A 25,808-nucleotide genomic window follows, 5' to 3' on the forward strand; every position below is an offset into this window, starting at 1 on the left:
GAAAGTACGTAAACATAAGGGGTTTCGAATGTTTGCTTTGCTTTAGATGTGATCAAGCAGTCCTTCTTTGATACTCTGAAAAACTCTTACTGGATGTGTCTTACTGGAGGAAAAATCCTTAAAATCTTAAAGGATCTCTTAAACAAATATCTGCCTCCGAACGCCCACCAGCTGGTATCTGGGAAGCTGCACGTTATCCTCACGCGGGTGTACGACTGGAGAAGCGTGGCAGTTTCAGAGTTTTCCTCCAGGGAGGACCTCATTCAGGTGAGAGCAGCCACAGCCACCCTGCGAGGGGAGGTGCTGCGTGAGATTTACTGCCTGTCCGTGCCCCACAGCATCCGCGGGGGAAGCCTGGGCCATCGCGAGTATTGCATGCCATGATTTCTGTCCTTGCCCCCTCTGAAGCCAGACAGGGTCACAAGCTGAAAATAATACACAAAAGAAATCATCCCTTTTTATTGCCGGCTGAATTATCTTTAATTAGGACAAGAGGAAATGGCCTCAAGTTGCTCCAGGGGAGCTTTAGATTAGATATTAGGAAAAATTTTTACACTGAAAGGGTTGTCAAACATCGGAACAGGCTGGCCAGGGAAGTGGCGGAATCTCCGTCCCTGGAGGTATTTAGAAGACGGGTAGACGTGGTGCTTAGTGATACGGTTTAGTGATGGTTTTTATCCATGTTAGGTTGATGGTTGGACTCGATCTTAAAGGTCCCTTCCAACCTAGGTAATTCTGTCTACAGGGCCTGAGTATGCAGGGAGCAAAATGAGGCATTTCACAGCTTGCCTTCCTGCTTCTGCAACCCTGGCTGTGGATTTCAGGCATGGTCTGGTCCATGGTAGTCAGTGGTGCACAACTCAGCCATGAGTCCCCATTTTGGCATTCACAGATGAGCCACCATTCCCAAAGGCAACGCGTTTTTGTGGCTCTTTGCTCACCTCCGTGCTTCCCGTCTCACCCCCAGGCCATAATGTGCAGCTGCTTCGTCCCTGTGTGTTTTGGGATTTTACCTCCTACGTACCATGGAGTGGTGAGTAGCCTCGTGGTTTGGAGACCCCATCCCGAGTCAGCCAAGGGCCCATCTAGCCCATATGCTTTCTCCAGTGGTGGCATTAAGCATGTTTATACTTGTGTTTGCCACCAAAATTGCTTGGTGATGTGTTCATGCAGTGTCTGTGCAGGGAAAAACTGAACCTAGGTGCCCCACAATTTCACCTCACTGCAGACAGAACTGATCTTCTCACAAAAGCATCTCCCTCAGCCTGTCCATGGGCTTAACTCAACTCCTTTTTGCTGCGCTTTCCCCCGATTTTATTAGAGAGTAATTTTTTAGCTGGAAGGGAAGAGGTGGTGGGTGTAGACCTGGAGCACAGGGGACAGTGGTCAGGGCTGTTCCCTGGAAAGGGATCTCTGTAGCCCCAGTATGTCACTCTAGTTTGGGACTGGATCATGAAGAAACCCCAAATGCATGCACATGTGACACAGCACTCTTCTCTCTGAAAAGATGAAGTCTCAGGGTTTCTTGTTTTCTCTCCTAGCGTTACGTTGATGGGGAACTTGGCATGTGGCGGGCCAACTTTGTGTCCCGGACCACGATCACCGTGTCTGGTTTCGCTGGTGAATACGACATCTGTCCCAGAGATGGCCCATCTGCCTTCTTCACTTTCCAGCTCTCTGACTGTATTTTACAGATATCAAAAAGAAACATTTGCCGCTTGCAGTATGTTTTTCAGCTTCCCCCACGTCAAGTGAGCTGCTTCTACAGGTACCCAGAGCCTTGAGGCTGCTATAATTGGCTCATCTGCCCTGACTGCCACCTCCCCCCTGCAGGTTCTGGACCAGATTTTTATCCGTGGCTACCAGGACACAGTCTCCTTCTTTAAAAGACTGAGTAAGTGATTGGGAGTGAGGAGCAGGTAGGTCGGGTTCTTCTCTTGCAACACTGGTTTGCTGACAGAAGGTAAGAGTTGCTGCCAGTCCATCTAGAGTGACTGGTGCAGAGAGATGGGGTAGATGTAGTGCTTACAGATATGTTTTAGTGATGGTTTTTGTCAGAGTTAGGTCAATGGTTGGACTAGATGATCTGAAAGGTCCCGTCCAACCTAGGCAATTCGATGATTCTATGATTGCCAGGATTACTTGAGTCCCATCCTCTCTGTGGCCTCTCCTGAAAGTTCCCTGTTCCCTCCTTCCCCTCTGATGTTAGGTCCCCTCTGCTGTGCCTCACTGGGCATGGTAGAGCGTTCCAGGGAACACAGGTCCCCAGGACCTAGGCAGAAGAAGTGTAGGCTCAGGTGCTTGGTGTGGTGTTAGACTGATAACCCACTGATGCACAAAGCAGCAGTGTTTGATGATCCCTGACCCAGAAACACAACTCAGATTAGCCATGCACTGTGGTCACCAGTCCCCCTGTTTTCCAGTCAACGCTGGTCATGCCTCACATTGCTGGAGCCCTGGTAGTTGAGCAACAAACAGTGAGAACTGGATTCTCTTCCCACCAGGTGAATTTGGTATAAATTACCTTGATGAGGACTTTATGTTTTCACTGGCCAATGAATCGTGTCAGAAAGGTGAAGGGACCCTGCACTGTAAGCCAGAAACAAGAGTACTTCGCTACAGAGCCACAGACCCTGAGGATGTCACCGAAGAGAATCAGGGGACCATCCGGGCAGCAGATGAAGAGGAAGCCCCACACCACCTTCTCCACCATCAGAAAGGTAGAGGACCAGCACTTCCTTCACCCCATCAGTTTTCATTAGCTAAGTGACATTTGCCCAGGGCTCTCACTGCCAAAAGAGAATGTCTGGGGTTTTTGTGGGCTCCAGTAGGTGAGAACATCAGGAACGGGAGAGAGCCCCCTCTTGGGTCAGTGGCTGTTTAGTGAAGCCTCATGCTGAACTTGTTTTGGGTGAGGTTTGGGGACTTAGGTTATGGCCAGGTCAGGAGGGCTCTTTGGAGAAGGATCTCTTTTATGAAGAAAGCCATTGCAAGGTAATAACAGGTTCTGCCCACGAGTCATTTCATTAAGGATGAGGGAAGGAGCAGAGTCTCGATGGTCAGAGCAGGGTTTGCTGTGCCAGTGAGATCAAAGTTTCTACTGGGTTACTCTGGTGTGCAGCCATGTGCAAATATTTCAGTGCAAAAAAAAAAAAGCTTATTAGACCTACAGGTAAACCTCTACCTGTATCATTTTTAAGCAACATAAGGCAGCTTTAAATCCAAAACTTCTAGTTTTCTGCAATCCTATGCAAAATAATGCCCTCTCCCATTTCAGTTTGGACACAGAAACCCGGTGAACCCTCAGCATCTCGGACTCCAGTTTGTCTTATTGTTACTAGCAGAATACAAAGAAGTATCTGGTGGAGTGCAACATTTCTTTCAGTTTTATTATTTATTTTCTTTCTGAGTCTTTCAATATTTCAGAATTTGTCAGCTTAGGAAACATCATAATGGTTTAAAATGTCACCACATAAATTAAAGAAATAGTGAAAAATGACCTGTATGTTGTTCTGCTGTAGCTACAAGGAACATACCAAATGAGGAATATAAAGGGGAAAGAACAGGACCGTTACCATTCCAGATCTAAAAATAAAAGTTTGGAAAACGTAAAATAAAAGCAAAGATGACATTTCCATTGAAAACAAAACAACTCTACCTATGGAAAGAGACCCACTATAGAAATGCAGGACACAGCGTTGGGCTGTACAATTTGTTTCCATGCTTTTGCTTTTTTAAAGGCTTCATCAGTCTGAACTATATGGAGCTTTTGAAAGCAACATAGTTGGAACCAGGTTCCTTTGGAGGTTAGTCAGGCTTTGGGCTCTCAGGAGTCTCTTGGTTTCTGGTTTGCAGCTGGGCTGCAACATTTTTCACCAACCTAAGGTCACCCGTGGAAGGAATCAAGACTCATTTGTTAGGCCAGAGCAACCAAGAGGTAAGTCAGGGCTCTCAGTCTCCAGGGGAGAACCACGTAGGATTTTTCAGGTCTGGGAAGGAAAAGCCCTGATGATCTAGGCCAGGAAAAGTCTATTTTACTGGTTATCTGCACAATACTGTAATATCATTCATGTTACCAAATAAACAAGGGTATAAACCTCCACACAGCTTGCACCCATTTTCCTGAATAAGTCAGAATATCTCCAAAGGGCTGCTGCTGCGGTAGGGCCTGCACACCAGCAAGGCTCGGGCTTGCTCAGGAGTAGCAGGTTAACCACAAACAGTTGCATTTTTATCCATGTGCCCACCAGGAGAGTCGCACAACGAATTGCACCCTTGTTAGAATCGAGACTAGAAGCAGAGTCTGGCACAAAGTACCTGCATCCAACAGCCAGAGACGCAGCCAGGGTTGGGCACGCGTTGGTTTTCATTTGGCTTGGCTGCATGGATCAGGCCCCAGGACCCCCCTTCCCTCTAGCTCTGCAGTGGGGTCTAGCTTTAGAGAGCTCCTGCTGACTTGGGTTGTCTCCAGACTCGCATCCCATCCACCTCAGGCTTTACATCTCTGCTGAGTTCAACGCAGACCAGGGCAAGCAACGGGACAGTGGTATGAGGGCAATATTTTAAGGAGGCCAAAACCTGCTTATCCTATTACCCTTTAGAGAACAGGAGGGAGGGAAGCAGCCCTGATCGGGTATTTGAGTCCATTTTGTCTCACAAGAACCGCCAGAAGTGTCTGTCAGACTGACAATATGGTTTTACTCCCCTCAGGGCCATGACAGCCACAGAAGAGCATTTTTGACCCCGCTGCTGCCTTTACCCCCAGTTCACGTTTTAGAGAGAGAAAGAGCAGCTTGCAGCCCAGCCTGCAGGCAGACCCCGAGCTGCACTGAAGAGCATACAGTGGCAGCAATGTCACCAGCACAGGCAGGGCCACGACACCCATCTTATCCCCCACAGCCCCCAGGTGACTCCCAAGACCAGGCATTTCAGGCTGAAGACAGGCTCTATTGCAGCTGGTTTGAACTGGGTGCAGCTGGCTTTCCCAGCTTGCTTCCCTAGGGGTGAAACAAGCTGATGTACAAGGTGATTCGAAGAGATTCCCAACTTTGTCTCTCTCCATTGCCTCTGGCAAAGCCTCCTTTTGCCGTTAGCTCCAAGCTCATGCAGAGGAGACAGCATCAAGTGTGCTTGCTTGAAAAGATGGGGGATTAATAAAGCAAAAGACAGCTGATTTCAATTATGAGTCATTAAATACTTACATCTTAGCACATCTCTGCAGATTTGGAGCAAGAGGGCTCTGTGCTGTGACCATTTATTGTTTTGGATGTTCCTTGTAGGCTGCTTTTTTGTTAAAGTTCTCAAAGTTTTACTAACTTTTTATGAACAAGCCGTGTAGGGGCAGGTGGGATGCACTGTCTAGTTCAAACCATGCTCGTGTTTGTGGCTGAGATTTGCAGACAAATTTTAGCGGATTTGGATGTCCAGTTCCTATATGAGAATTTTCTTTGGGGGATTTTAATTCCCATTTGAATAGGGATAATGTACCTGCCTGAGGCTGACTGAAATGGTTAGACCCTGCCTGCGGTGGTGCTCACTAGGAAGGCCAGGAGCCTGGTAGAAGGGCTGTTGCAGAAGTGGGACTGACCCCATTCCTGCCCAGGGAGCAGTGGGTGTCTCTGCGCCCTCTCCACTGCCATCGGTGGCAGGAACAGTCACAGTTCATGAGACGGTTTTGAGCAGCCCAGCTTTGGCTGGGGGTTGAGAGATGCAAATCCATCCAGGATGGAAGGAGAGACAGGAGAAGGTTTTGATGGATCCAGTGTAAATAAGCATCCAGGTTTTTTTTAGTAAGCTCATTGCTTACTATTCCCAGGTGATTGATTGCAACCAGAGATAGCAGAACATATTATATTAACCTTTCACTGAGCATTCATAGTTAACTTTGAATCTGTTTACATCAATGCAGCCTTCAGCTATTCCCCACGTTCATGCCTGCAGTCTCTAGGGCACTTCGGATGAAACTTCCCTCTGTGCCATTTCCCTTTTTGCGATTAAACAAGCTGTTTATTCAAATAAACAGCTTGTGCTGTTGTGATCCATTTGTTGCCCATCGGGAACCAACAAACGGGGGGAGATAGTTGGGGTACAGCCAATCCATCAGCCTCTGATGAGCAAAATGGATTTGGGATGATAAGTGCCAACTCATTCTACATACAGACCAGCAACACGAGATGTATTTGTCTGAACCATACACTGTTCACAGCAGCGAATTACAGAAAACTGCATGGAAAGAACTAATGTATTTGTGAAATGTGAGCTCTCCCGGTGCAATGGGAGATGCAGTCTGCAAGACTGTGGCCTTTGAATTAAGGGAAGTTTAATCCTTAGGTTTCTCCATCCCTCTCCACAGCTGCAAACTCAGAGGGGTCCGAATGTGTGCCTACCTCCACTGGCAGGAGAAGCAGGTCTCCGAGGGTGTATGAAGCTCAAGAATAGGTAATTGGTAAAATAACTTCAAGAAACTGGATAAAAATGAGTTCCTGCCCAGTGTGATGCTCCCTAAGGCTTTTCCCTCTCTCTGTTTTCTGTTTGATGAATCTCTCTGAGAGTTTTTGGGTGGGAGGAAAACACTTAAAATATGACGTTTCCAGGCAAATGTCTGCCCTGTAATCTGCATTAAAGCAGGGGGAGGGATGCTGCTGGTGATCGGCAAGCGGAGTGGCTGGGGAAACCGGTGGCTGGGCTGTAGATGCAAGTAAAGCTGCCCAGTGTCCCCTGCGCAGACTGCGGTTCAGCCGTCACGTTAGAGCAGGTCGGGCCCGGGCAGGGAGACTGCAGCAGCACTGGGAACAAAATCAGCCAGTTTCCCCAAGGGAAAAAAACACCCCCAAAATGCTCCATAAAAACCAGCAGCTGTGCCACTGTGTGAAATGAACTGCGGTGTTGCCCACCGCTTCCCGGGGCAGCAGGATCGCGTGGTGTCGGAGACCCCCAGCGCCCATCCGGGACGGTTACCTGAGGGGACAAACTGGCAGTTAGTTGAGTCAGGGTCACTGATCCAACAGGGACAAGTAGCCCCAGGGACATTTGATACTGAAGGGCTTTTTTGTGGCTGAGGAATTGTGTAGCTGCCTGCAGTATGAAATCATTCTGTGCAAGACTCTCTGCCAGCTGCACATGAAGTAACTTGCCAGCAGGTTTTAGGGAGGTACGGCTTAAAAGCTATCTGTGTGAAACAATTAAATGCTTTGAATCCATGAGAGTTTAGTGTCAAAACGCTTCTCAGGATCTTGGGGAACATGCCTGATGTCCTGCTAGGACAGAGCCCAGCAGATAAATGCTCTGGAACAAGAATATGTTGCCGTAGGGAAGCAGCACTAAGCTAATTCGTAGCTTCTTTCAGATGTCACTAAATAAATGATATCACAGGGACAAAAATTAGCTACTTTTAATGTAGGGGTACCCCAGATTTGGAAATTGTAGCCACCATCAGCATCGATGACCCATGGGTGAGGTTCCCCCGGGGTTACCCTGCTCTCCCCCTGCTGAGGGTTTGCATCCCCCGAGCACCTCACCTCCTGGCCACGGCTCTCGTAGGCAAACCAGGCACCATGGTTTGGAGGAGCTTCTGGCACCATTTTACCATGGAGCTGATACCTTCCAGCAGCCCCCACAGCTTCTTCAGCCTGCAAAACCAAAATAAACAGGCAGATTTTAATGACCGGTAAATGCAGGAAAAGGGGGAGAGTGTTAACAGTAAATGAACACTGTAACACTCTCTTTTCATAACCAAGCAATCCTATGGTCTTCCTGCTAGCCATGCCCGCTCTCCCTGAGAGCTTGCCTTCAGGGAACACCGAATCCTCCGGCAGAGGAAGGGGATGCCGCTAAGCCTATTTATGCAGTAGATGTGCATCAGCTTGCCCTGCCCCGTAGAAAAGGAGGGACTCGCCGCCAGCCTGCGCTGCCCCGGAGGCTGCCCCGTGTGTTTCCCATGGAGCTGCCATCTGAAGGATGCTACAGCCCATTGCACACCCTGACACTGGGCTTTCCGAGACACCTTCGTGCCTCCTGCTGATCTCATACCGTGTCCCTTCAGCTGACTCGCCACTGCTGAAGGCACAGCCACTGGTTTCTGCATCACTCTCAGCTTCAATGCCTCTTTTAAGATGTTCTTACCCCTTCCTGGCATAGGCTGGCAGCCTGTATGGCTGCAACAGGAGCTTTGACAGTGGATCCTGAAGTCCAGTCACCTGTTCCTTCTTCCACAGAGCCAAGCCTGTGCCCGTGAATGACAACAGAGAAGTAAATAAATACCAGTAATTAGAAATAATCCAATAAATGCAATAATTCCTCTTGTCCAACAACTCTTGCTGCAGCTCAGCCTGTAGGTGCTGAAGCTCAGGCCAGGATCCAGCTTGAGCTGCTCCTACAAAGCCTCTTTGCAAACGGCTACTGCAGATATTGAAATATTTACTATAATAAATACCTCTCTTAAATATAATACTTCTCCTCTCAAAGACTGCAGCAGCCCTCAGTGGCCCCAGCCACCCCCAAAACCCCAGATCAGTACCCCGAATCCTCTACCTGGCAGGAAGCAAGGAGCCAGACGCTGCGGTACCCTTTTGCATAGGCCAGTGAACATCCCGTTGGATTGTGCAGAGTCGTTCTTCCCACACATGCTGGCGAAGCGGAAATTGCCATCAAAGTAGTTAAAGCCAAAGGCATCTGTGAGACAGGAAAAGAAAGGGCTGATTTTTGGCCAGTTGCATCGGCCATGTGATGCTGAGGGGCAGTGGGTCACACTTCTAGGCTGCCCTTTGGGTCTTGGGCTAACACTTACTGTTCCTGTACAGGAAAAGGGCAGTGTCCTGGTACCCTTGGGAGAAAATGTCATTCAAGACCTGCAAGGAGAAACACTTCAGGTCACTAAAGAGCCCTCCATCCAGGCACCAGCATGATCTATCCAAGGCTGTTTGACCAGAGTGATGGGATGGCCTGTTTGGGAAGGCAGCAAGCACAGGCTGGTTTCCAACCACCAAAGCACTGGTGGTGCTGGTTGTCAAACCCATCCCAGTTGGGCACCCATCAACAGCGTCCACCAAAAAAAATGCATTGCTATTGAAATCTGATTAGTTAACAATGGAGACTGAGCTGAACCTTAAAGCTTGGGAAGGCAGGTCCAGCATTAATTTGTTTTAACTAAAAGCTGGGAAGAAGGCCTGGTGGGCTTACCATGGTGCTGGGTGGAAAGAGAGCATAGCTAATCCTGCAGAGGTTTTCTATCGAGATCTGAATGCTGCCGTTGAAGATCTGGAAGCAGAAGAAGATAGCGGGACAATCTCGTGGACAGATATCCAGCTCTCCCGTGAATGGGGACACAGTGATGACAGCTTCCTCCAGGCTGGAAACAGGCTGCAGGCCGGTGAATCCTCCATCGACGTATCGCTGAGGGGGAAGCGCAGAGGGAGGATTTGCATTGGGGATTGCTACAGCGTGTGTGTTAGGACAGTGTCACCAAGCAGAAAGCAAGTAGCTGCAAAGGCGACCTTTCCTGCCACAAGCCAGTCCCAGCACATCGTCTCTTCCCACTCACAACAGCATCTCTTCCCAACCCTTGCTCTTTATCCTGGCTTTTCCCAGCTCCTTCTGCTGCCCTGCCTATGGCACCCAGCCAGCTTCTCAACCAGGTGCTGTAATCCACAGCGGTTATTAAAATAGAAATATAATTATTTTAATTCACAAAGCTTTGTCAAGTTGTTTTAGCAGTCATTAGCCAATTCAAACATCACTGAATTTACAGTGTTGTATAAATTTCAAGTCCTGAGCGCACGCAGTAGGGCTCCCGCATTTAATAATTGCCTGCAAATCCCCGGAGGATTACTCACTGGGCAAGGAAAATGTCATTTGCTGTATTCCAAAAGGAATCTGAATTTACCACCCACCTCAGTGGGATGTGAGGTTGCAAGGACTGCAGCTGATCAAATTAGATGTGAAATAACAGTGCAGGGGAGCCTCACACAGCAATGCTGCCGAGCTCTGGGTCCTGCAGACTCTATGGACTCTGTGGACAAGCCCTGGGGCAAGCTGGAGACCTGACCTGACAGCCAGGTACGGACGTCTGAGGACTCAATCAGTGCAGACCAACAAGAGTTAAGGGAAGTTCCTAGCTCTATCCCAGCCGCAAATCTGGTGTCGTGGCTTTGTGAGTTTTGACACACAAGTGGGTGATGGTGCATCAGCTGCTCCGTGGTCCGTCTGCACGTGCTTCGTCGCCACGCTGCTGTGCTCCTCCTTCACTGAGGGTTAGCAACAAGCCAGCCCAAATTTGTTGACTTCGCTGCGGTGTTTCACAGAGTATGAATATGGACATGGTTGGGGGAGGATCCTCCCACAAACTTTTGATATTTCTGCCATGCAAGTCTGCACCTGAGCTAATGGAGACATCTGCACTGCAGACAGATCCTGCCCAGGATAACTGGATTGTGTGTCAAAGCCCTCGAGTGTGGGCGTCCTCTCCTCTCACTTTGGAGATCTGCAAGGCAAGATCTAGTCATCCAGGCTCTGTCCGTAGGCAAAGCAGGAGAGGGCTCTCCAGATGGCAGTTCCACCCGGCTACCATCTTAGGATGCGATGAAGGACAAGCTAAAAGGCTTTATCATCCTCCATTAACTACAGAAGCCTAGACATGTATATCCCTCTTTGCTCAAGGCAATGCGAAGTTTAAACACGTGAATGTACTGCTGGGAGTGTATGTTTTATGGGAAATATCACTCACCACACCCCGGTAGGACGGAGGGATGAATCCACAGTAGATAGGAAGAAAGCAGCTGCAGAGGAGAGCCTGGGGGAGGAGAGGGATTGCAAAAGTAAGTCTTCCTGTCAAAGTTTTCCTGGACAAGACCTGTCAACTCAGTACCTGCAAATTCAGGCCTGACAAATCATCTGGTGCCAGGCTGTCGGTACCACCTGGACTTTGCTCTTGACTGTGTCAAGAAGAAAGCTTTCAAGAAGGGGAAAACATTTCAATAAAGTTGAAACACTTCTCTTGAGAAGAACATAGCACTTCTATTTTCATAACTGCCAGCAATGTTAGAGTTGTATATCTATATGTCACTGTCCAAACACTGCCTTTTGATGGTGGCAAGGTGAAGCTTCGGGGTTATTTTTCATATTTGTGGGGGTTTGGACAAAAGCAAGACATCCTCACAATGCATTTCCATTCTGCTGGGATTTGTCAATGGCAAAGCCACTGCTGGGCCATTTGCAACCATTTCTCACCAACCTCATCAGCTGGGAATGCACATCGCGGGCTCCTGGGTTGACCTAAGGCAGGTACCACAGGGTGAACTCCAGCATCTCCATGGACTTGCCATCCTTTGTCATCTCCCCAGGACAAGCAAGCCCACGACCTCACCGTCAGCCTCATTAAAGTTTTACCCTGGGGTTCCTTTCCCAGCAGCTAATTTACTGGTTAATCAGCTGCTTGTTGTTGGGCAGCACAGACGCCCAGGGAAGTGCTGAAGCAACAAGGACAATTACTGCCAACGGGACTTGGTCAAGAAGAGACCTGTCCAGAAAGCTGAGAGGTCATGTTAGCGTTAGCACAGCTCTCTGCAAAGAGTCATTAGCACTTCCTTGAGCTGGACAACACACTGGCGTCAGCTTTTTGAGGCTAGAAACAAACGTTTTGCTTTTTTAGCATGATTTATTCCCAGATGGCTCTGGACCTAACAACACCTTCCTCCTTCCCTCCAAGCTGGATGAAGCTCACTGCGGTGGGACCACAGCTCTGGCAGAGCTTCCTGACACTGTCCCCATCTTGGGTAGAAAACAGGGCAGTTAAAGTCATCAACGCTTAGGTACCTCCACCCCAAGCAGTACGTAGAGATCTTCCTACGGCATCAGAGGAAGATCCGTTTACCTGAATGAGCTCCTCTTTCGAGCTGAACTCAGAGGCCATGACGTTTTGGCCGTCCATCACCCGCGTGAGCGAGATGTGCAGCCGCCCTGAAGCCAGCTGGTAGGAGTCCTCTGGTAGCATCCGCTGCAAAACGGTCTTGATATTCGCCAGCAAACTGCACTTGGGGGAGAGAGGGCCCAGGATGGTTTTCCTGACCTCTGTTGCCATGGCAAAGAAAAATTCCTTTAGGTCATCTGACACGGAGCAGGGGGGAAAAAAGACAAGAGAGAAAGTCAATATCCCTGCTGCCCTAACAGTTATATTTTTAATCCTATTTTTAACACTCCCCACCAATAAAGCCTCTAGCAGCTCTGTGCATGACCCCAGGATGATACTGCTGCTATAATGGGGGACAGAAAGGGGGAGATCACCCCCAAGATGTCCTCAAAGGACAACATATTGCTGAGTGTGACTCCAGTGGTGAAATCCCCATCTGCACCGGAGATGGGTGCTCAAGACGTGCCTGGCCGGGGATTAGGGAAAGGCTCCAAAGAGCCCCAGGAAGGAGGATGCAGGTGCAGACACCAAGTTATCGATGCCAATGTGACTTGCACAACGTGTTCCTGCCTTCCACCTCCAATTTTGCATGTGGGCAGCCCCAGGCTTCCTGGGGGAGCTGGGAGGGCTCAAAGGTGATGAGGAGGGGCAGACCCCCACCTCCTCCACTTAAGGCTTTCCTGCAAGCCAGGAACCCCGGATGCACCATGCTGGGACTCCCCGCTCATCTGAGCTCCCCTGGTGACCTCCCACCCAGTGTTAATAGTCATTACATGTGTCTGCACACCCCAAAAACTGGATTAAAAGAAACAGAAATGGAGAGCCCCGGCCGAGGGCTCAGGAGGCACCAGGTTTTAAAGGCTGCACAGTGACGAGGGGGAGGAGGGGTAGAGCAAACCCCACGGTCAGCCTGATCCCGGGGAGGGAGCTTGGTCCCTTTGCTGAAACGGGGAGCTCACCTGGGGCAATATCAAATGCTGGGAGGGCTGGAGCCCCTCTGCTGTGGGGACAGGCTGAGAGAGCTGGGGGGGTTCAGCCTGGAGAAGAGAAGGCTCCGGGGAGACCTTCCAGCCCCTTCCAGTTCCTAAAGGGGCTCCAGGAAAGCTGGGGAGGGACTCGGGATCAGGGAGGGGAGCCATGGGATGAGGGGGAAGGGTTTTACACTGAAAGAGGGGAGATTTCGATGGGATCTGGGGAAGAAATTGTTTGCTGTGAGGGCGGTGAGCCCCTGGCCCAGGTTGCCCAGAGAAGCTGTGGCTGCCCCATCCCTGGAGGGGTTCAAGGCCAGGTTGGACGGGGCTTTGGGCAACCTGGGCTGGTGGGAGGTGTCCCTGCCCAGGGCAGGGGCGTGGAACTAGGTGATCTTCAAGGTCCTTTCCAACCCAAACCATTCTATGGTTCTATGATTCTATGAATACCCCACCTTAACCAGTTAAACTCTTGCAGCAAAAAGCTTATCTGCCTCCTCAATGCTGCAAAAAGCCATCCTTGTGCCCAAGGGGGTTCCCCGGGACCCTGCACCGGCACAAAGTCATGGGTTTGCCTTAGCACTGTGTCTTTGCAGGGGCAGAAGTTCCTGAGCTGTCTCGTGAGATTGGTTTTAAAAGCACAGACAGACGGATTAGATGGAGTGTCCCGAAGGCAACTGGAGCAACACGGGCATTAAGAGGGGTTATAAATGTTTGAGCGGATGTTCAGGCCATGTGGCGTGATGATTAACACTTGATGGGTTCACGCAGGGTCCTCAGGGATGCCGAAAGAGCCGGAGACACCCCAGGCAGGTGTTGCCCCCGCCGGGCACTGTCTGGCTGCGCTGTGTCCTGGAAATGGGGGGAAACCCGGAAAAACTGCCCGCACCCTGCCAGGTAGGAGGTGAGAGCTGACCCCGGCTTTGGGGGCTTTGGTTCTGGATGGGGCTTTGTCTCTGGGCGAGCAAGGGATGACCTTGGCATGCAGTACCGTGACTGTCCCCACATACACCAGCTTGCTGGTGACAAGCATGTGCCTAGCAGGTCACCTGTGGGGTGGCAGGGGACAGCCTGGCTCAGAGGGCTCAGAGCTGCTCACCCAGCCCAGGTCAGGCTACACGACCGCAGCCACCCCACGGGACACCCCAGCAGCAGCCCAAGGCCACCTTTAACCCTCTTTTCGCCCTAATCCTCCCCAGTGTGAATTTGACAGAGTTTCTGCCACATTCATTTTCCTTATTAGAAAGCCAACCAGAGCCACCACTACCCAAAAGGTCTTTTCTTCCCCTGGGGAAGGTGTTTTGGGCACAAGATCATCTCAGCGCCTCTAAGTGCATGGTCCCTACCACCCCCGGTGAAGCAGACCCCCATTTCAGCACTGGTGCCCACAGCAAGAGGAGTTACCAAACTGGTTTATGCCTGCAGGACAGCCCCAGCTCCATCCAATTACACCAGCATGAGGAATCAGAAAGGAAAGTTTTATGGCCCTTGCTGATTTGTAGAGGAGTTCATTCCCACATGGACAGAAAGGTCCCATTCTGTTTTGTCTAAATATATTTACCAAAGTTTTGAATTATTTTTAGCTCCAGCAGAGTGGTTCTAGCTTCCACCAGAGGTTTCAAGAACTTCTTGTTTCCTCCCTGCTTCCCCTGTCATTATTTGGGCCCTAAAGCCACCCCCCTCCTAAATGTCCCCGTTGCTTGAGGCAGGGGTTGTATCAGCTTTTAAGGATTTAAGTCTTGTGTACGCTTGTTTACACATGGGCGCTAATTGGAAATATGGGAGGATGTGATTATTAAAAGTGGATTAACTGCTCTGAATTAATTCTACACATAGGTGATCTTTGCTGGGGCTGGGACTTTTTCCACAACGTCTAAAGAGGTTCAGACTAAAACCTCTTTTGCAGCAGTAAGAGAAACCCCAGCCCCAGGCTGGAGCAGGGACTGCTGTTCCCCCAGGCACATCCCGCAGGCGAGCCCTTGAGCTTTTGCCAAGGGAAGAGTTGCTCCGCAATCTGGAAACGGGAATCGTGCCACGTCTTCCCTTGTGCTGGAGAGACTGAGTGGGACAAGCCAGAGCAACATGCAAACAGGGCTGTCAGCTCTGTAGAAACCTGTGTGTCCCTTAGGAGCTAAGAGTGCCGAGGGGACTGATCCACAGGGGACAAGGGGACTTTACTTTGGCATATGTGCCCACCGCAGTCACATAGACTTGCTTTGGGACACATCTCGGCACTTAGACCTCATAGCAGAAGAGAAGGAGATCTGCTCCTGCAGCAGGAGCAGGAAAATGGGCTAATAAAATACAGGTACATCCAGATTTAACCATGCAGTATCTACCCGACCATCTGAGATGATAGCGTTCAGGCAGTAATAACCAGCTTTTTCAGCTTACACCGCCCAAAATTGCTCCACGGTGGCTGCCGAAAGTGGCAACATCTGCAGAATTCTTTTATGTCTTGGGAGTGATAGGAGTTACACCAGTATCGCATCCCCACCGCTGCTTTAAGGCATTAGCTTCTCTATTTCTATTTTGAAATAAAAACAGCCCATTTTTCTATTTTGAAATTAAAAAAAAAAATCTATTTTGAAATAAGCCCTACCATAAGAAAACCCAGGCAGTAACTGTCTTACCAAGGCCGATGCCGCACACCACGGCGGCGGCGATGAGGGAGCCGGCAGAGGAGCCGTAGACCTTGCAGGCGGACTTGAGCACTTCGGGAGCCAGCTCCAGGAGGGACTGCACCACCCCGACCTGGTACAGGGCGAGAAAGCCACTGCCGGAAAAGGAGAGCGAGAAAGGGGTGCCGGAACCCCGGAGATCCTCCTCAGCCATCTCGAGATCAAATTGGCGTCTCCGGCTCGATGTCTCGGGTTGTCCTTTTTCACCAGGTGAACCTCAAGCTCTCGTCTCCTCTGCTTTCTCCAGGCTCATCTCTGGCTGCAGAAGAGTCCAGAAGATGGATTTTCTGCCTCCTTTTATGACAGCTCCCCGAGGTGTTTAGATTCACGAGCTATTTTAATTGCTGCCTGTGCTAAAAACAGAATTTTTCCCCTGATCAAAACAGCTCCCGTAATCCTCCACCACAGCCAGCTCAGATGCTCGGGGCTGAATCAAGGCTCCCCTTTTATCCCCAGGGATCTGGAGTGCCCCGGAATCCTCCTGGAGACGGTCCCTGCGTTACTGTGCCATCACACTTGGAGACATCGGTGCAAAATTTTCTCTTTGCTTCATGCTTTCTTCATCAAGGGTGTTTTCCTAAATTGGATTCTCCATCAATCCCAGCTTAGGCATAGCTCAGTACTGGGTGAGTAAAGGCTTGTATACGACACTTAAAGCCAGAGGGTGTTACACAAGGGGTGGATGCAGGGCGTTACGCTGGGTTAGGTTTGGAAATTTCTTTTGTTTGCATATATTTGCTCCCTGTTGGAAGGGGTTTGTCCTTGCTTGCCTCTTGGATATCCTTTGGGAGGGATAAAACAGGGAGCTGGATTTGCTTTTCTCTTCCCCCCCAGCACTGGGCTCTATAAGGCCCCAGAAGGATGCCTGCAGCAGCACCATGTTTCCCAAATCTGGGGTTCCTAATCCAAAATTGAACTGCCTTCGGGCTGTCTTCATTGGCTGGGTGATAGTTAAAAAAATAGGGAGAAATTCAGTAGATTTCTAGTGTCTTTTCCGCCTTAATAACCTAATCCTGCTGCCAACATGCAGAATAAAAATTGCCCTTTTAAACAGATGTATTTATTAAATATTACCAAATACTGTGCTGCTTATGTTGTCCAAATACATACAGCGTGCACACTATATAATGACTATTACATATGTTACATTCAGGGTTGTGTATACACACATAACATGGGCGTGCGTATAGTCACGGACAGGCTGAAGGCGAGAGATTTCACTCCCCCCGTTGGTGCACCAGGACAGTAGAAGAAAAGAGGGAATGGTTCCAGCATCCTGACAGAACCTTTGCAATGCTGTTTCACCCCCGATTTTCATATGTTTTCCCTTGGCCTCTCCAACCATCGCTGGGTCACCGCGACGAGAGTTGTGTCCCCTGGGGGCAGAGACCCCCACCTCGGTGGGCAAAATGTCCCTGGGTTGAGGTTTCACTGGTGGCTGCCCATCAGCCGGGGTACACTGCCCGCAAACCCCCCCAGAGAAATGTCACTTGTCATGGCCAAGGCTGTCCTCGATGGTACTGCCTGGACGACAGCACAAGCAGCAGCAAGCTGTCAGCTTGTAGATGTCTTGAAACGAGACCTCGACTATCCCGGAGTTGGACGACTGCTTGAATTAGGGCTTCTGCGTGTGCCCACACCCTGCTGTAGGTACACGGCCTTACTGGATTTGGTCTTCTCATTTCTTGTCTTTCCAGTGTTTGATGTTGTTTTTACATTATACATTACATTTACATTTACATTATCACGTGTGGGTGAGTCTCCCACACGTTCCAGCCTTTCTACCAGCCATCTGGTCATATCTGAGCTTTGATCTATGTGATTCATGCCACTGTCTCCTCCAGGCCTTGGGAAAAAAAATCCTTTCATTTAAAGAATTTTCTTCCAGCACTGGGAAACATCTGCGGGTAGAACAAAGGCAAAAACTAGCATCTCTCACTGCGACTGATCCCAACACCTGAGTACATCGGAAGCACATGAGTGTTTGTGCACTGGAAGATATTGTTTCCATGTTCCCCGTGCATTAACTCTGCCAATTACGGGCATCACGCCCCCGGGGAATTCAACAGGCACTGCGCGGAAGAGGCATGGGATGCTCCTGCTTCACTCAGCACTTGCGTCTCCTTGGTGGAGCCCAGCCCCAGCCTCCAAGCTTGTGGAAAGCGATAAATGATCCCATGGGACCTGCGGGAACACGCTCCTCCATCCAGTGTGCGGCAGGAGGAGGGTTTCCTTGTAGGAGCTGGACTTGTCCAAAATGTGGTGCTCCGGGAGCACCTCGTGAGTGTAAACCCCAACCGAGCTGAGCCGGGAGATGTTCTCACCCCGGACTTTGGGCTTCTTGTAATAGTTTCTTCCCTTTGCAGCTGCCATGAAGTAACATGTTAAATGGGATTTTCCATTCCCAGAGCCAGATGATGAAGGATGGTGCGGTGGCCCTGAAGAAGCCGTTATCCCTGCAAGAAGACAAGTGAGTAGCTCCAGGGAGAGGTGCACGGTGAATGTGAGAAGGTCCCTGAGAAGGAGAAACCCCGTCAGATTGCACAGCCTCATGCCGAGGCAGGGCCAGCCCCGGGAGAGGGGCAGGGGACCAAGGCAGGACGGACAAGAGGATGAGTGTCCATGCGCAAGGAAGGACAGGAGACATCTGACCTGGCAAGGGGTGGGCAGCACCCCGAAAGTCGGCAGCTCAGACGTGCGAGGACTTCACGGCACACTCAGGTACCCTGGGCTCCCCTCGGGATCCTCAAAGCTCAAGAGGAGCAGGGCTTTGGGGGACACACCTGGGGGCTCTGCCAGCTGAGGGGGTGCAGAGCCACATCATAGCACTTCCCACAAATTGCCCTGTCCTGCAAGAGTTACGGGGGGCTTCTCAAGGCTGAAGGCGCCGGGGGGAGGGGATGCCCCACACCCTGTCCCACTCCAAGCACTGAGGCCCCGGGAGAGCATCCCAGGGGACAGCATCCTCCCTGGCCCGGTGCCACGCTCCCGTGAGATGAAACCTTGTCATCATCCTCTTACTGACAGCGAATTTTGCGTTAATTGGCTCATTAAGTGCTGGGCTGATTTTCTAAGCCGCCCTCCCCCACCTGGCGGTCACCAGAGCAGGATTAGTGGGGACTAACGACTTCAGAGATGCAAGATCCCAGCAGCAGCCTGAGATGCTTTCTGGAGGAGGCCCCTCGGCTCGCGCTGAGCTCTGGGCGGGCAGGGGGCTGTGCCCAGATGGCCGGTGTCCATGGTCCCAGGGATTTTCGGGCGAGGTGATTGCCTGAGCTGTTTGAAGCCCCAGCAGGGTGTTTAGGGAAGGTAATGCCAAGAGTTGGAAACCGATCAAAACCCCGGGGCTAATAACTTGCTCTTCTTTTAATACCTTCTTAATATCTTCAGTGGCCACAGGGTCTCAAATTTATAACCAAAAGATTAATCTAAGACGCTGGAGTCGATCACGAGAAGGGACCTGGGCTCCAAGAGCCAACAGCCCCAGGGTGCTGTGCCGACAGCAGCCACGGCTGCTCCCATCCTCATCCTCACCGTGCCGGGCTGGAGCAGCTGTGGGTTGGGTTGTTTGGGACCAGGAGCCCCTTGCACAAGGGGCTGCGCAGGTTTTGCTCCTTGTTTCCCCGACGTCACTGCCCCGATGGGTGGGAAAAGGTCCAGCGACCACAGAAGGAGGATATTTGGTTCAGCCGTGATATTGGGAAAAACACAGGGAGAAGGGAATGGGAGAGACAGGTTGTTTTTCTCACTGGTGTTTTGCCTGGCAGGTGCATCCCACGTGCGGAGGGAAGATGATGTCCTCTGGGAAGTCAGTGAGGAGACAAAACCCTCTTCTGCTCCATGCAAATCCCAGCCCACACCCGGCGCCGCATGAGCTCAGATGCAAAACAAGTAGGAACATCGCGTGATCCTCCTGCCAGGTCCCCACCGCATCCCCGACACCAGCTCGCCCTGCCCCGGTCACAGCCCCAGCACCGTCCCCCCACGCTCCGGGAAGGGACAGGAACGTCCTGATGGCCGTAAAAAGGCGAAAGCGGTTTCGGTTTCTCCTGCAATAAAAGTCTCCCAGCTTGGTCCCCAGCCAAAAGGAAACACAGTGCTGGTGCTGCACTTGTTGCAGGCATTGTCAGGCAGGACCTAGGAGTGGGATTTGATGTTTTTCACAGTCCTAATTACCCTGGGCTAAATTAGAGGGAGCCCCTGCAAGGTGTGCCCCCTCCTTTTCAGCCCCAACGTGGTTCAACCAGTGGTTCAACCCTCTGCAGATCTATCAAACGTTTCCTTAAAGGCTTCACAATCAGGGGGCTGTTGGTCTGCGTGGGGAAGGGCTGCTGCCCTCCTAACGAGGGCTCTGCTTCCCCGTTTTGTTTTACTCGGGGGTTTTAAAAGGACTGAAAAGGTCAGATACTCCAGGAGAGGAGATGCTGGGCAGGCACAGGCTGTCACCAGTGGCCCCAGTGGACTGTCACCCCATGCATGGCACTGACCCACACCCCACTGGCTTGTTTGCCACCATCATCACCTTCAACCCACTACATCACCCCACCTCTTGCACACTGCAAGCCCCAAAACTTTGTCCCCTTCACCCCAGGCTGTCTCCGACCCTGGCAAGGGAGATGCTCCTGCTGGTGCCACCACGCCAAGCGCTGGCAAACCCCCCCCCGACCCCAAGCTGCCTTAATCCATGGTCCTACTTAGGGGTCTGGGCACAGATTAGCTGGGAACATTCCCAGCGATTAGGGTTTAATCGCTTTGACATTTCACATCTTCTTAGGCCTCGTAGGTGAGAGCCCAGCAGCTGTAAATCCCCTTGGTCCTCGAGGGAGCGACAGCGAGGGCAGCTCCTGCGCCACTCGGGAACAGGCTTTACCCAGTTCTTGGTGTCAGATCAAGCCTCTTTAGCTAATAAATCTCCTTCTGCTGGAAAGGGAATAGCTATAAATAGTAAAAAGTAGCGGGACTGTACCGCGTATCTGCTGTGAGACTCCCTTTGTGCCACTTTGCATCTGGCTTGAAAGGAGCCACCCACAGCACACGTTATTCCATGTAGAACGACTGTACACATCACCCATTAGACAAGGCTGGCTGTCATTTAGGAACCAATTTATTTGAGTTTTAGGGTTTTTTCCCTGAACCGGACACTTGGCTGACAGCAGAAGCTACAAAAATTATGTTTTACATTCACAGATACGTATAGAAAAGCAAGTAAATAAATACACATACACAAACACAAACAAACCATGAGGTTCAACACGTGCCCTTGGTAAGAGCTAAAATGCAAATGCAGGGTGAAATTCGGGCTTTGTTTGATTTACTCTTCACCCCCAGCCAGGTGGTTTTTAAGCATTTCACGCTGCTGTGGCTCTTGCTGTGGTTTTCCTTAGATGATTTTAAATCCACAGCTCAGAAAATCACCCCACATCCAGGTCAGCAGCGGGGACTGTCCCCCGCGTCAGTAAATCTGCATCCGTGGCTTCCCAGGCCCTTCGGAGCAGCCGACGTCAGTCTGGGCTCTCGCAGTTGTCTGTGCCGAACTTTTCTCTGTCCTGCTGAGATAGAAGGAAACATCCGTGAGGTCCCTTCCCAAACCGAGCTGGTGCTGCTGGTCCTCTAAATGGGTTTAGGAAGAAATTCTCCCCGAGGAATTCTGTGGTTACAGCATGTTTCAGCAGTGCTGTGCACTGCAGGGCGTCTCCCGGCTGCATCTCTGCAGGCAGAGCGAGTCCTTCTCCTTGTGTGTGCAGAAGCTGCCCAAACAACACAGGGCAAGATCCAGCACCCCATCACCCCCCCAGTATAAGCCAGTATGCCTGCTACCCGCCCAGGTCTGTCCATCACCCTAAAAATACACCACTTGCCCTAACTTGCTGCTGGAAGCTCAGCCCCAGACTCTGTTCTCCTCCCTACCTGGAGAATTTTGCTGTAGGACAAGGGTGCAAACGAGTCTTCCAGGTAGCGGGTGCCGAAGCCCATGATCCTGTTCACTGCCTGGTTGCAGATGCCCGCCACCTTGGCGGTGAGGTGCACCGTGAAGGCAAACTGGATCTCTTGGGGATTAACGTCGGGTCTGCTGGCTGTCATTTCCTTGTGGACGTAGGCATCAGCCAGGTTCTTGAAGGAGCTGTAGGACATGTCTCTGAAGAACATCCGTAGCCGTGCGTCTTCCCTCACCTGGTTCGGAAATAGGTGAATAGACACGTTACAAGCGAATAACTCGGTGTGTCATCCTCGTGTCGATGCCTTCACTCCCCGCTAGGATTGCAGGGAGGGCAGACAGACAGACAACATCACACCCAGGCGGGGAATTAAAAGATGCCATTTCCTTGATTTTACTCGGCGTTTCCCTGCCCCAGGGAAATCGATGCCGTTGCTCTATTGTACAGCAGTACAGAGCTTGGCCTAAATTCCCTCAACCCAACCGCAGCTCTCCTCTTACCTGCCTGTCCAGCTCATCTCCTACACTCTGGAGCAGGGCAACAATTCTCCTGATGTCTTCATCTGCAGAGAGAGGTCCCGCGTTACCTCCAGCCCTTTCTTCAAGCCCCAGATGCTCTAAGAGGACAGCACTGCCTGTTTAACCCCCCCCTAAAAAATTTCCCAGGCAACTTGCATCCACTTCCATCGCTCCAAACCCCATTTCAGCCTATTGCCAAGTGCCTTGTTATCCTCAGCCAGCAAAAACACCCTCCTGCCTTTGAATTTTGCTCTCCCAGATCAAGCCCTGATGCTGAAAATCTCCCCCAAAGTCTTCAAAAGCCCTTGGGTCAGGATGGAAGCAGGGTTTGGGTCCCACGCAGGCTCTGCATGGGGACAAGTCTCATGCCCGTGTGTTTGCTATACCTGCCAGTGATGAAGCACTCGCAAGGGCAACACTCACCGGCCCCATTGGCACCGGATGGCTCTGGTGGCTCCTCACATCCACGTGCTCTGCTCCCCTGGCTCTCACTGCCCTGCACGATCAGCCCGATCTCTTCCGAGACTCGTGTGTAGTAACCGTCGGGCTGCTCCACATCTGCAGGAAGAAAAACACGTATTCAGAAGCGAGGGTTATTTTTTTGTTGGCCATTGATTGAAAGGGAAAAGCAGCCGCAGAGGTGACTGCATCCACGTGATGCTCGTGCCCAGCCTGGATTAGTGCATTCTGCTGGTGAACGATGGGGCTGCGCTGTCTGAACCGTAACCGAGCGGCTGCGACTTGCCCTGAATCTGCCAAAGCTTTGCAGAAATCCCCTCACCGGCTTTTCAGCAGGGGAAATGCTGGGGTGGGGACAACGGTGTCCCACAGACTCTGCCACTGTGCCACCACGGCCGGCTGCCTGCATCCTTCCCCACAGCAAATCGGAATCGGCTTAAACCCTTGAGTGGTTTAAGATTTAATCTCAGGTCTTGAATTCAGGTTTAAACTAAACCACTATGTCCCTCATTTGCCAGAGGGGGCAAAACCTGTGCCTGGATGGATGGTGCTTGGGGTAACTTGCTGCGCTCACAAGTCAGAGCAAAGACGTGCGCTCAAAGCATGGACACATTGACCCTTTCCTGGGGCAGCAGGTTGAGATCAGAATCTCCAAAACCTATACCAACCCCAGACAGCACCGGGAGGGTGATGCTTAGGGCTAGAAACCAGCACTAAACACTACTGCTTTCCCAAAGGAAGCCCAACGGAGGTCCCGTTGGCCGTAGCGTTGGGTTAGGGTCGGGTTGGGGGGGGTGGGAGTCCCACCTGGCGTGGCCGGCGCCTGGACGTGCCGCAGGGGAAGGCAGCTGGGTCGCTTGGCCCTCGCCCCAGCTGCTGCCTCTCCCCGCTCCTCCTCCGCATGCTTCTTGAAGGAGAAAACCTTCTTGAGGCTGGATCTCTTCTTTAGGGCTCTGCCCAGCGGCGGGGACGTGCTCAATTCACCTCCGGATCTTTTAGCCCCTTCTGGTTTGGAGCTGTGAGGAGCTTTGGCATCTTTGTTCTTTGCTTTTTGCCCTGTGTTTTCTTTCTGGTCCTCAGGGCTCTTCTTGAAGAGAAAATTTATGAAACTTTTGAACCAGGTGCGTTGGGTTTTGCCCTGGGAAGAATTTTTTGTGCTTTTCCTCTTGGGCTCCGGCTCCTCTTTAGGGACCTCCTCAGGAGCTTTGCTTTCATCATCCAGAGCTTCATCCAGGTCCGGCACTTTGGGTGCCTCCTCCTGGTCCTTCCTGGGGCTGAGTTTGGCACACGAGTACTTGCAGAAGTCACTTTTCGACCTTTGCAGGCCATCCGCCTTCCTCCCTCGCCTTCTGGATCCCTCCTGAGACCTCTTCTTGGCCAGCTCAGCTGAGCAGCAGCTCAGCGAGCGCCTGACGTAGATCTCCAGCACTTTCTTGGCCCCTTGCCTGTCCAGCGAGAGGATCTTGCCCGACGGCTGCCTTGCCACATCCCACGGAGGCATCTCCGCAGCCAGAGCCCGCACGTTGCTGTGGAGGAAAACAACATTTTCAGCCTGATTTTTGCTTTCCCCAGGGTGCTGCATGGTCAGGTTGGGCACGATGGAAATCCCCCCCATTTTGGCTAACGCTGGAGCCCAAGGGTGCTTTGGGTGTCCGAGACTGTTTATGTTCCCAGTAAATGATCTACCCCTTTTATGGGTGTTATCTGAGTGCTCCTTACACAGGCTGCACACACAGGGTTTTATGATGGGCTATAGACACTGCTGATAAAGGAAGCGAAACTGCGGGAGGGGGAGATGAGCTGGACACATCTGAGGGGGGCGAACCTGGTTATCAGCCAGAGGGTTAGATCCCGCAAGGGTGTCATCCAGATACCGTGATCCTGCATCTTCCCATTGCAACGTATTCCCATACTACGATGAAAAACTACATGCCAGGAGCACCACCCCCGCAATGAATCTCACAACCCAGGTTTTTAGTATCTCCCTTGAAGTATTGGCTGCTAAAAAAAAAACAAAAAAACATTCCATGGCAAGGCCGGGGGCTTCCAGCCCTCAGAGAAGCCAAGGGCAACGTGGGCTCTTGCAAATACCCTCAGTCATTGCCAATATTGGCTGAACACCTTGCAATGCTGCAGCCCCTCCACGAGCCGTCACCAGCGTAGGGCTGCGACTGGAGCGTGGAGCACTCGGTCCCTGCTTTTCCCATTGCCCTTTTCCTCTGTGTTTTCAAGCAAAATTGAACAGGAGATGCTACTATTGAAAAATCAGAGCTCTGTGCCTGTGCCTCGTGCTGACTCTACTTCTGAAACCAATTTCACCCTTCAGAAAACCAGACCCAAACCAAACTTCCTCCACCACTGAACAGCACACGGGAAGCCAACACCGAAACCCGGCACGCTCGGCTGTACACACCACCCTGGAGCCAGGCATCAGCCGCCGCTCAGTCTAGGTGAGCATCATCCCAACGCACAAGCAACCCGCCCACCCCAACGTGGCCTTTTTTTGGTCCAGAAGGCAAGTTTCCTTCATCCAAGCCAACACCAAGGCCACCCGACCACCTGATAATAAATCATTCGGTTGATAAATCACAGCAAAGCAACAACCCCCATCCTACTTCCATTGACTCCAGGACATTGGCCGCATCCTTCTTTCGGTGCTCTTTTGGTATTTACCTTTCCATCAGTATTTCTGCCCTTCTGGATATATGTCAAGACAAGGTCCTCGGCCACAGGTGCTAAGGGTTGTCAGGCTCTCCCGTGACGTGCCTTTTTTATACCCAAGGGGTGGCGACGGGCTGAGTTAAGTCCTATTTTTAGCAGCCATTCAGGTAAGAGAGCGGCCAGTGCTTCCGCCTGGGATCCCCACTATCACCTTCCTCGTGGCGGAAAACCAGCGGGCGTGAGTTTCACTGGAGGAGAAAGCAATTTCCTTATGACAAATAGCAGCAAAACAGCATAAAAATCACCTGTCACCTAGTGTAAGCACTGGCCTTTGAAACCAGCTATCTAAGCCAGGTCTTTGGCATGTGGTTTTGGTTGGTTGTTTTGAGGGTTTTTTTAATGGGTGTGATGCCATGTATGGGCTTTTCTGGGTTGTTTTTGTAAGGAGAAGTCATAACTTTGTCAGATAAATGGGTTTCAATGCAGCAAGCAGATCACCACACTCACATTCCAGGAGCTTCCAGGAAAGTGGATACTGGGGGCTGCTGTGGGACCACAGACCCCCTGGGCACGGCGCTATCAGGCTGCTGCTTAACCCCGAGCACAGCTGGGCTGCAACGCCTTGGAAACCCACGCCGGGGTCCTTCAGACAGCCCACGCACCCACCCTAAAACATGAAACAG

At 51.2% G+C, this 25,808-nt stretch overlaps 2 protein-coding genes and 1 long non-coding RNA gene across 3 annotated transcripts; 1 reads left to right on the top strand and 2 right to left on the bottom strand.

Annotated features, from left to right (window-relative positions):
• The first annotated feature begins 212 nt into the window (after window positions 1-212).
• LOC134525468 (uncharacterized) lies at window positions 213-1,718 on the top strand. The gene is made up of 3 exons (XR_010073787.1): window positions 213-267; window positions 968-1,033; window positions 1,542-1,718. It is a non-coding gene; the product is annotated as an uncharacterized LOC134525468 (long non-coding RNA).
• A 1,700-nt stretch (window positions 1,719-3,418) lies between these two features.
• Window positions 3,419-16,171, bottom strand: PNPLA1 (patatin like phospholipase domain containing 1). Its single transcript, XM_063356818.1, has 9 exons — window positions 15,504-16,171; window positions 11,867-12,099; window positions 10,721-10,786; window positions 9,178-9,390; window positions 8,786-8,846; window positions 8,530-8,670; window positions 8,122-8,221; window positions 7,518-7,628; window positions 3,419-6,957 (listed from the first exon to the last, which is right to left on the bottom strand). Exons 1-9 carry the CDS (start codon window positions 15,703-15,705, stop codon window positions 6,954-6,956), a joined length of 1,131 nt encoding a protein of 376 aa, XP_063212888.1. The 5' UTR covers window positions 15,706-16,171; the 3' UTR covers window positions 3,419-6,953.
• A 4,881-nt stretch (window positions 16,172-21,052) lies between these two features.
• Window positions 21,053-25,189, bottom strand: LOC134525726 (apoptosis facilitator Bcl-2-like protein 14). Its single transcript, XM_063356858.1, has 6 exons — window positions 25,138-25,189; window positions 23,272-23,990; window positions 22,429-22,563; window positions 21,988-22,049; window positions 21,459-21,722; window positions 21,053-21,100 (listed from the first exon to the last, which is right to left on the bottom strand). Exons 1-6 carry the CDS (start codon window positions 25,143-25,145, stop codon window positions 21,053-21,055), a joined length of 1,236 nt encoding a protein of 411 aa, XP_063212928.1. The 5' UTR covers window positions 25,146-25,189.
• Between the last annotated feature and the right edge of the window lie 619 nt (window positions 25,190-25,808).

This window comes from Chroicocephalus ridibundus, chromosome 20, assembly GCF_963924245.1.
Source record: "Chroicocephalus ridibundus chromosome 20, bChrRid1.1, whole genome shotgun sequence".
NCBI lineage: Eukaryota > Metazoa > Chordata > Aves > Charadriiformes > Laridae > Chroicocephalus > Chroicocephalus ridibundus.

What these genes read in the sequence shown, in the direction of transcription:
- PNPLA1 (XM_063356818.1), bottom strand. Translation starts at nt 15,705, where the DNA reads ATGGCTGAGGAGGATCTCCGGGGTTCCGGCACCCCTTTCTCGCTCTCC. An exon ending in GGTGTGCGGCATCGGCCTTG is followed by an intron (nt 12,100 to 15,503) that starts GTAAGACAGTTA and finishes GCTCCGTGTCAG; the next exon opens with ATGACCTAAAGGAATTTTTC. An exon ending in TCTTTCCACCCAGCACCATG is followed by an intron (nt 8,847 to 9,177) that starts GTAAGCCCACCA and finishes TTCTCCTTGCAG; the next exon opens with GTCTTGAATGACATTTTCTC.
- LOC134525726 (XM_063356858.1), bottom strand. An exon ending in CCAGGCGCCGGCCACGCCAG is followed by an intron (nt 22,564 to 23,271) that starts GTGGGACTCCCA and finishes TTCTTCCTGCAG; the next exon opens with ATGTGGAGCAGCCCGACGGT. An exon ending in CCTACAGCAAAATTCTCCAG is followed by an intron (nt 21,101 to 21,458) that starts GTAGGGAGGAGA and finishes CTTCTATCTCAG; the next exon opens with CAGGACAGAGAAAAGTTCGG.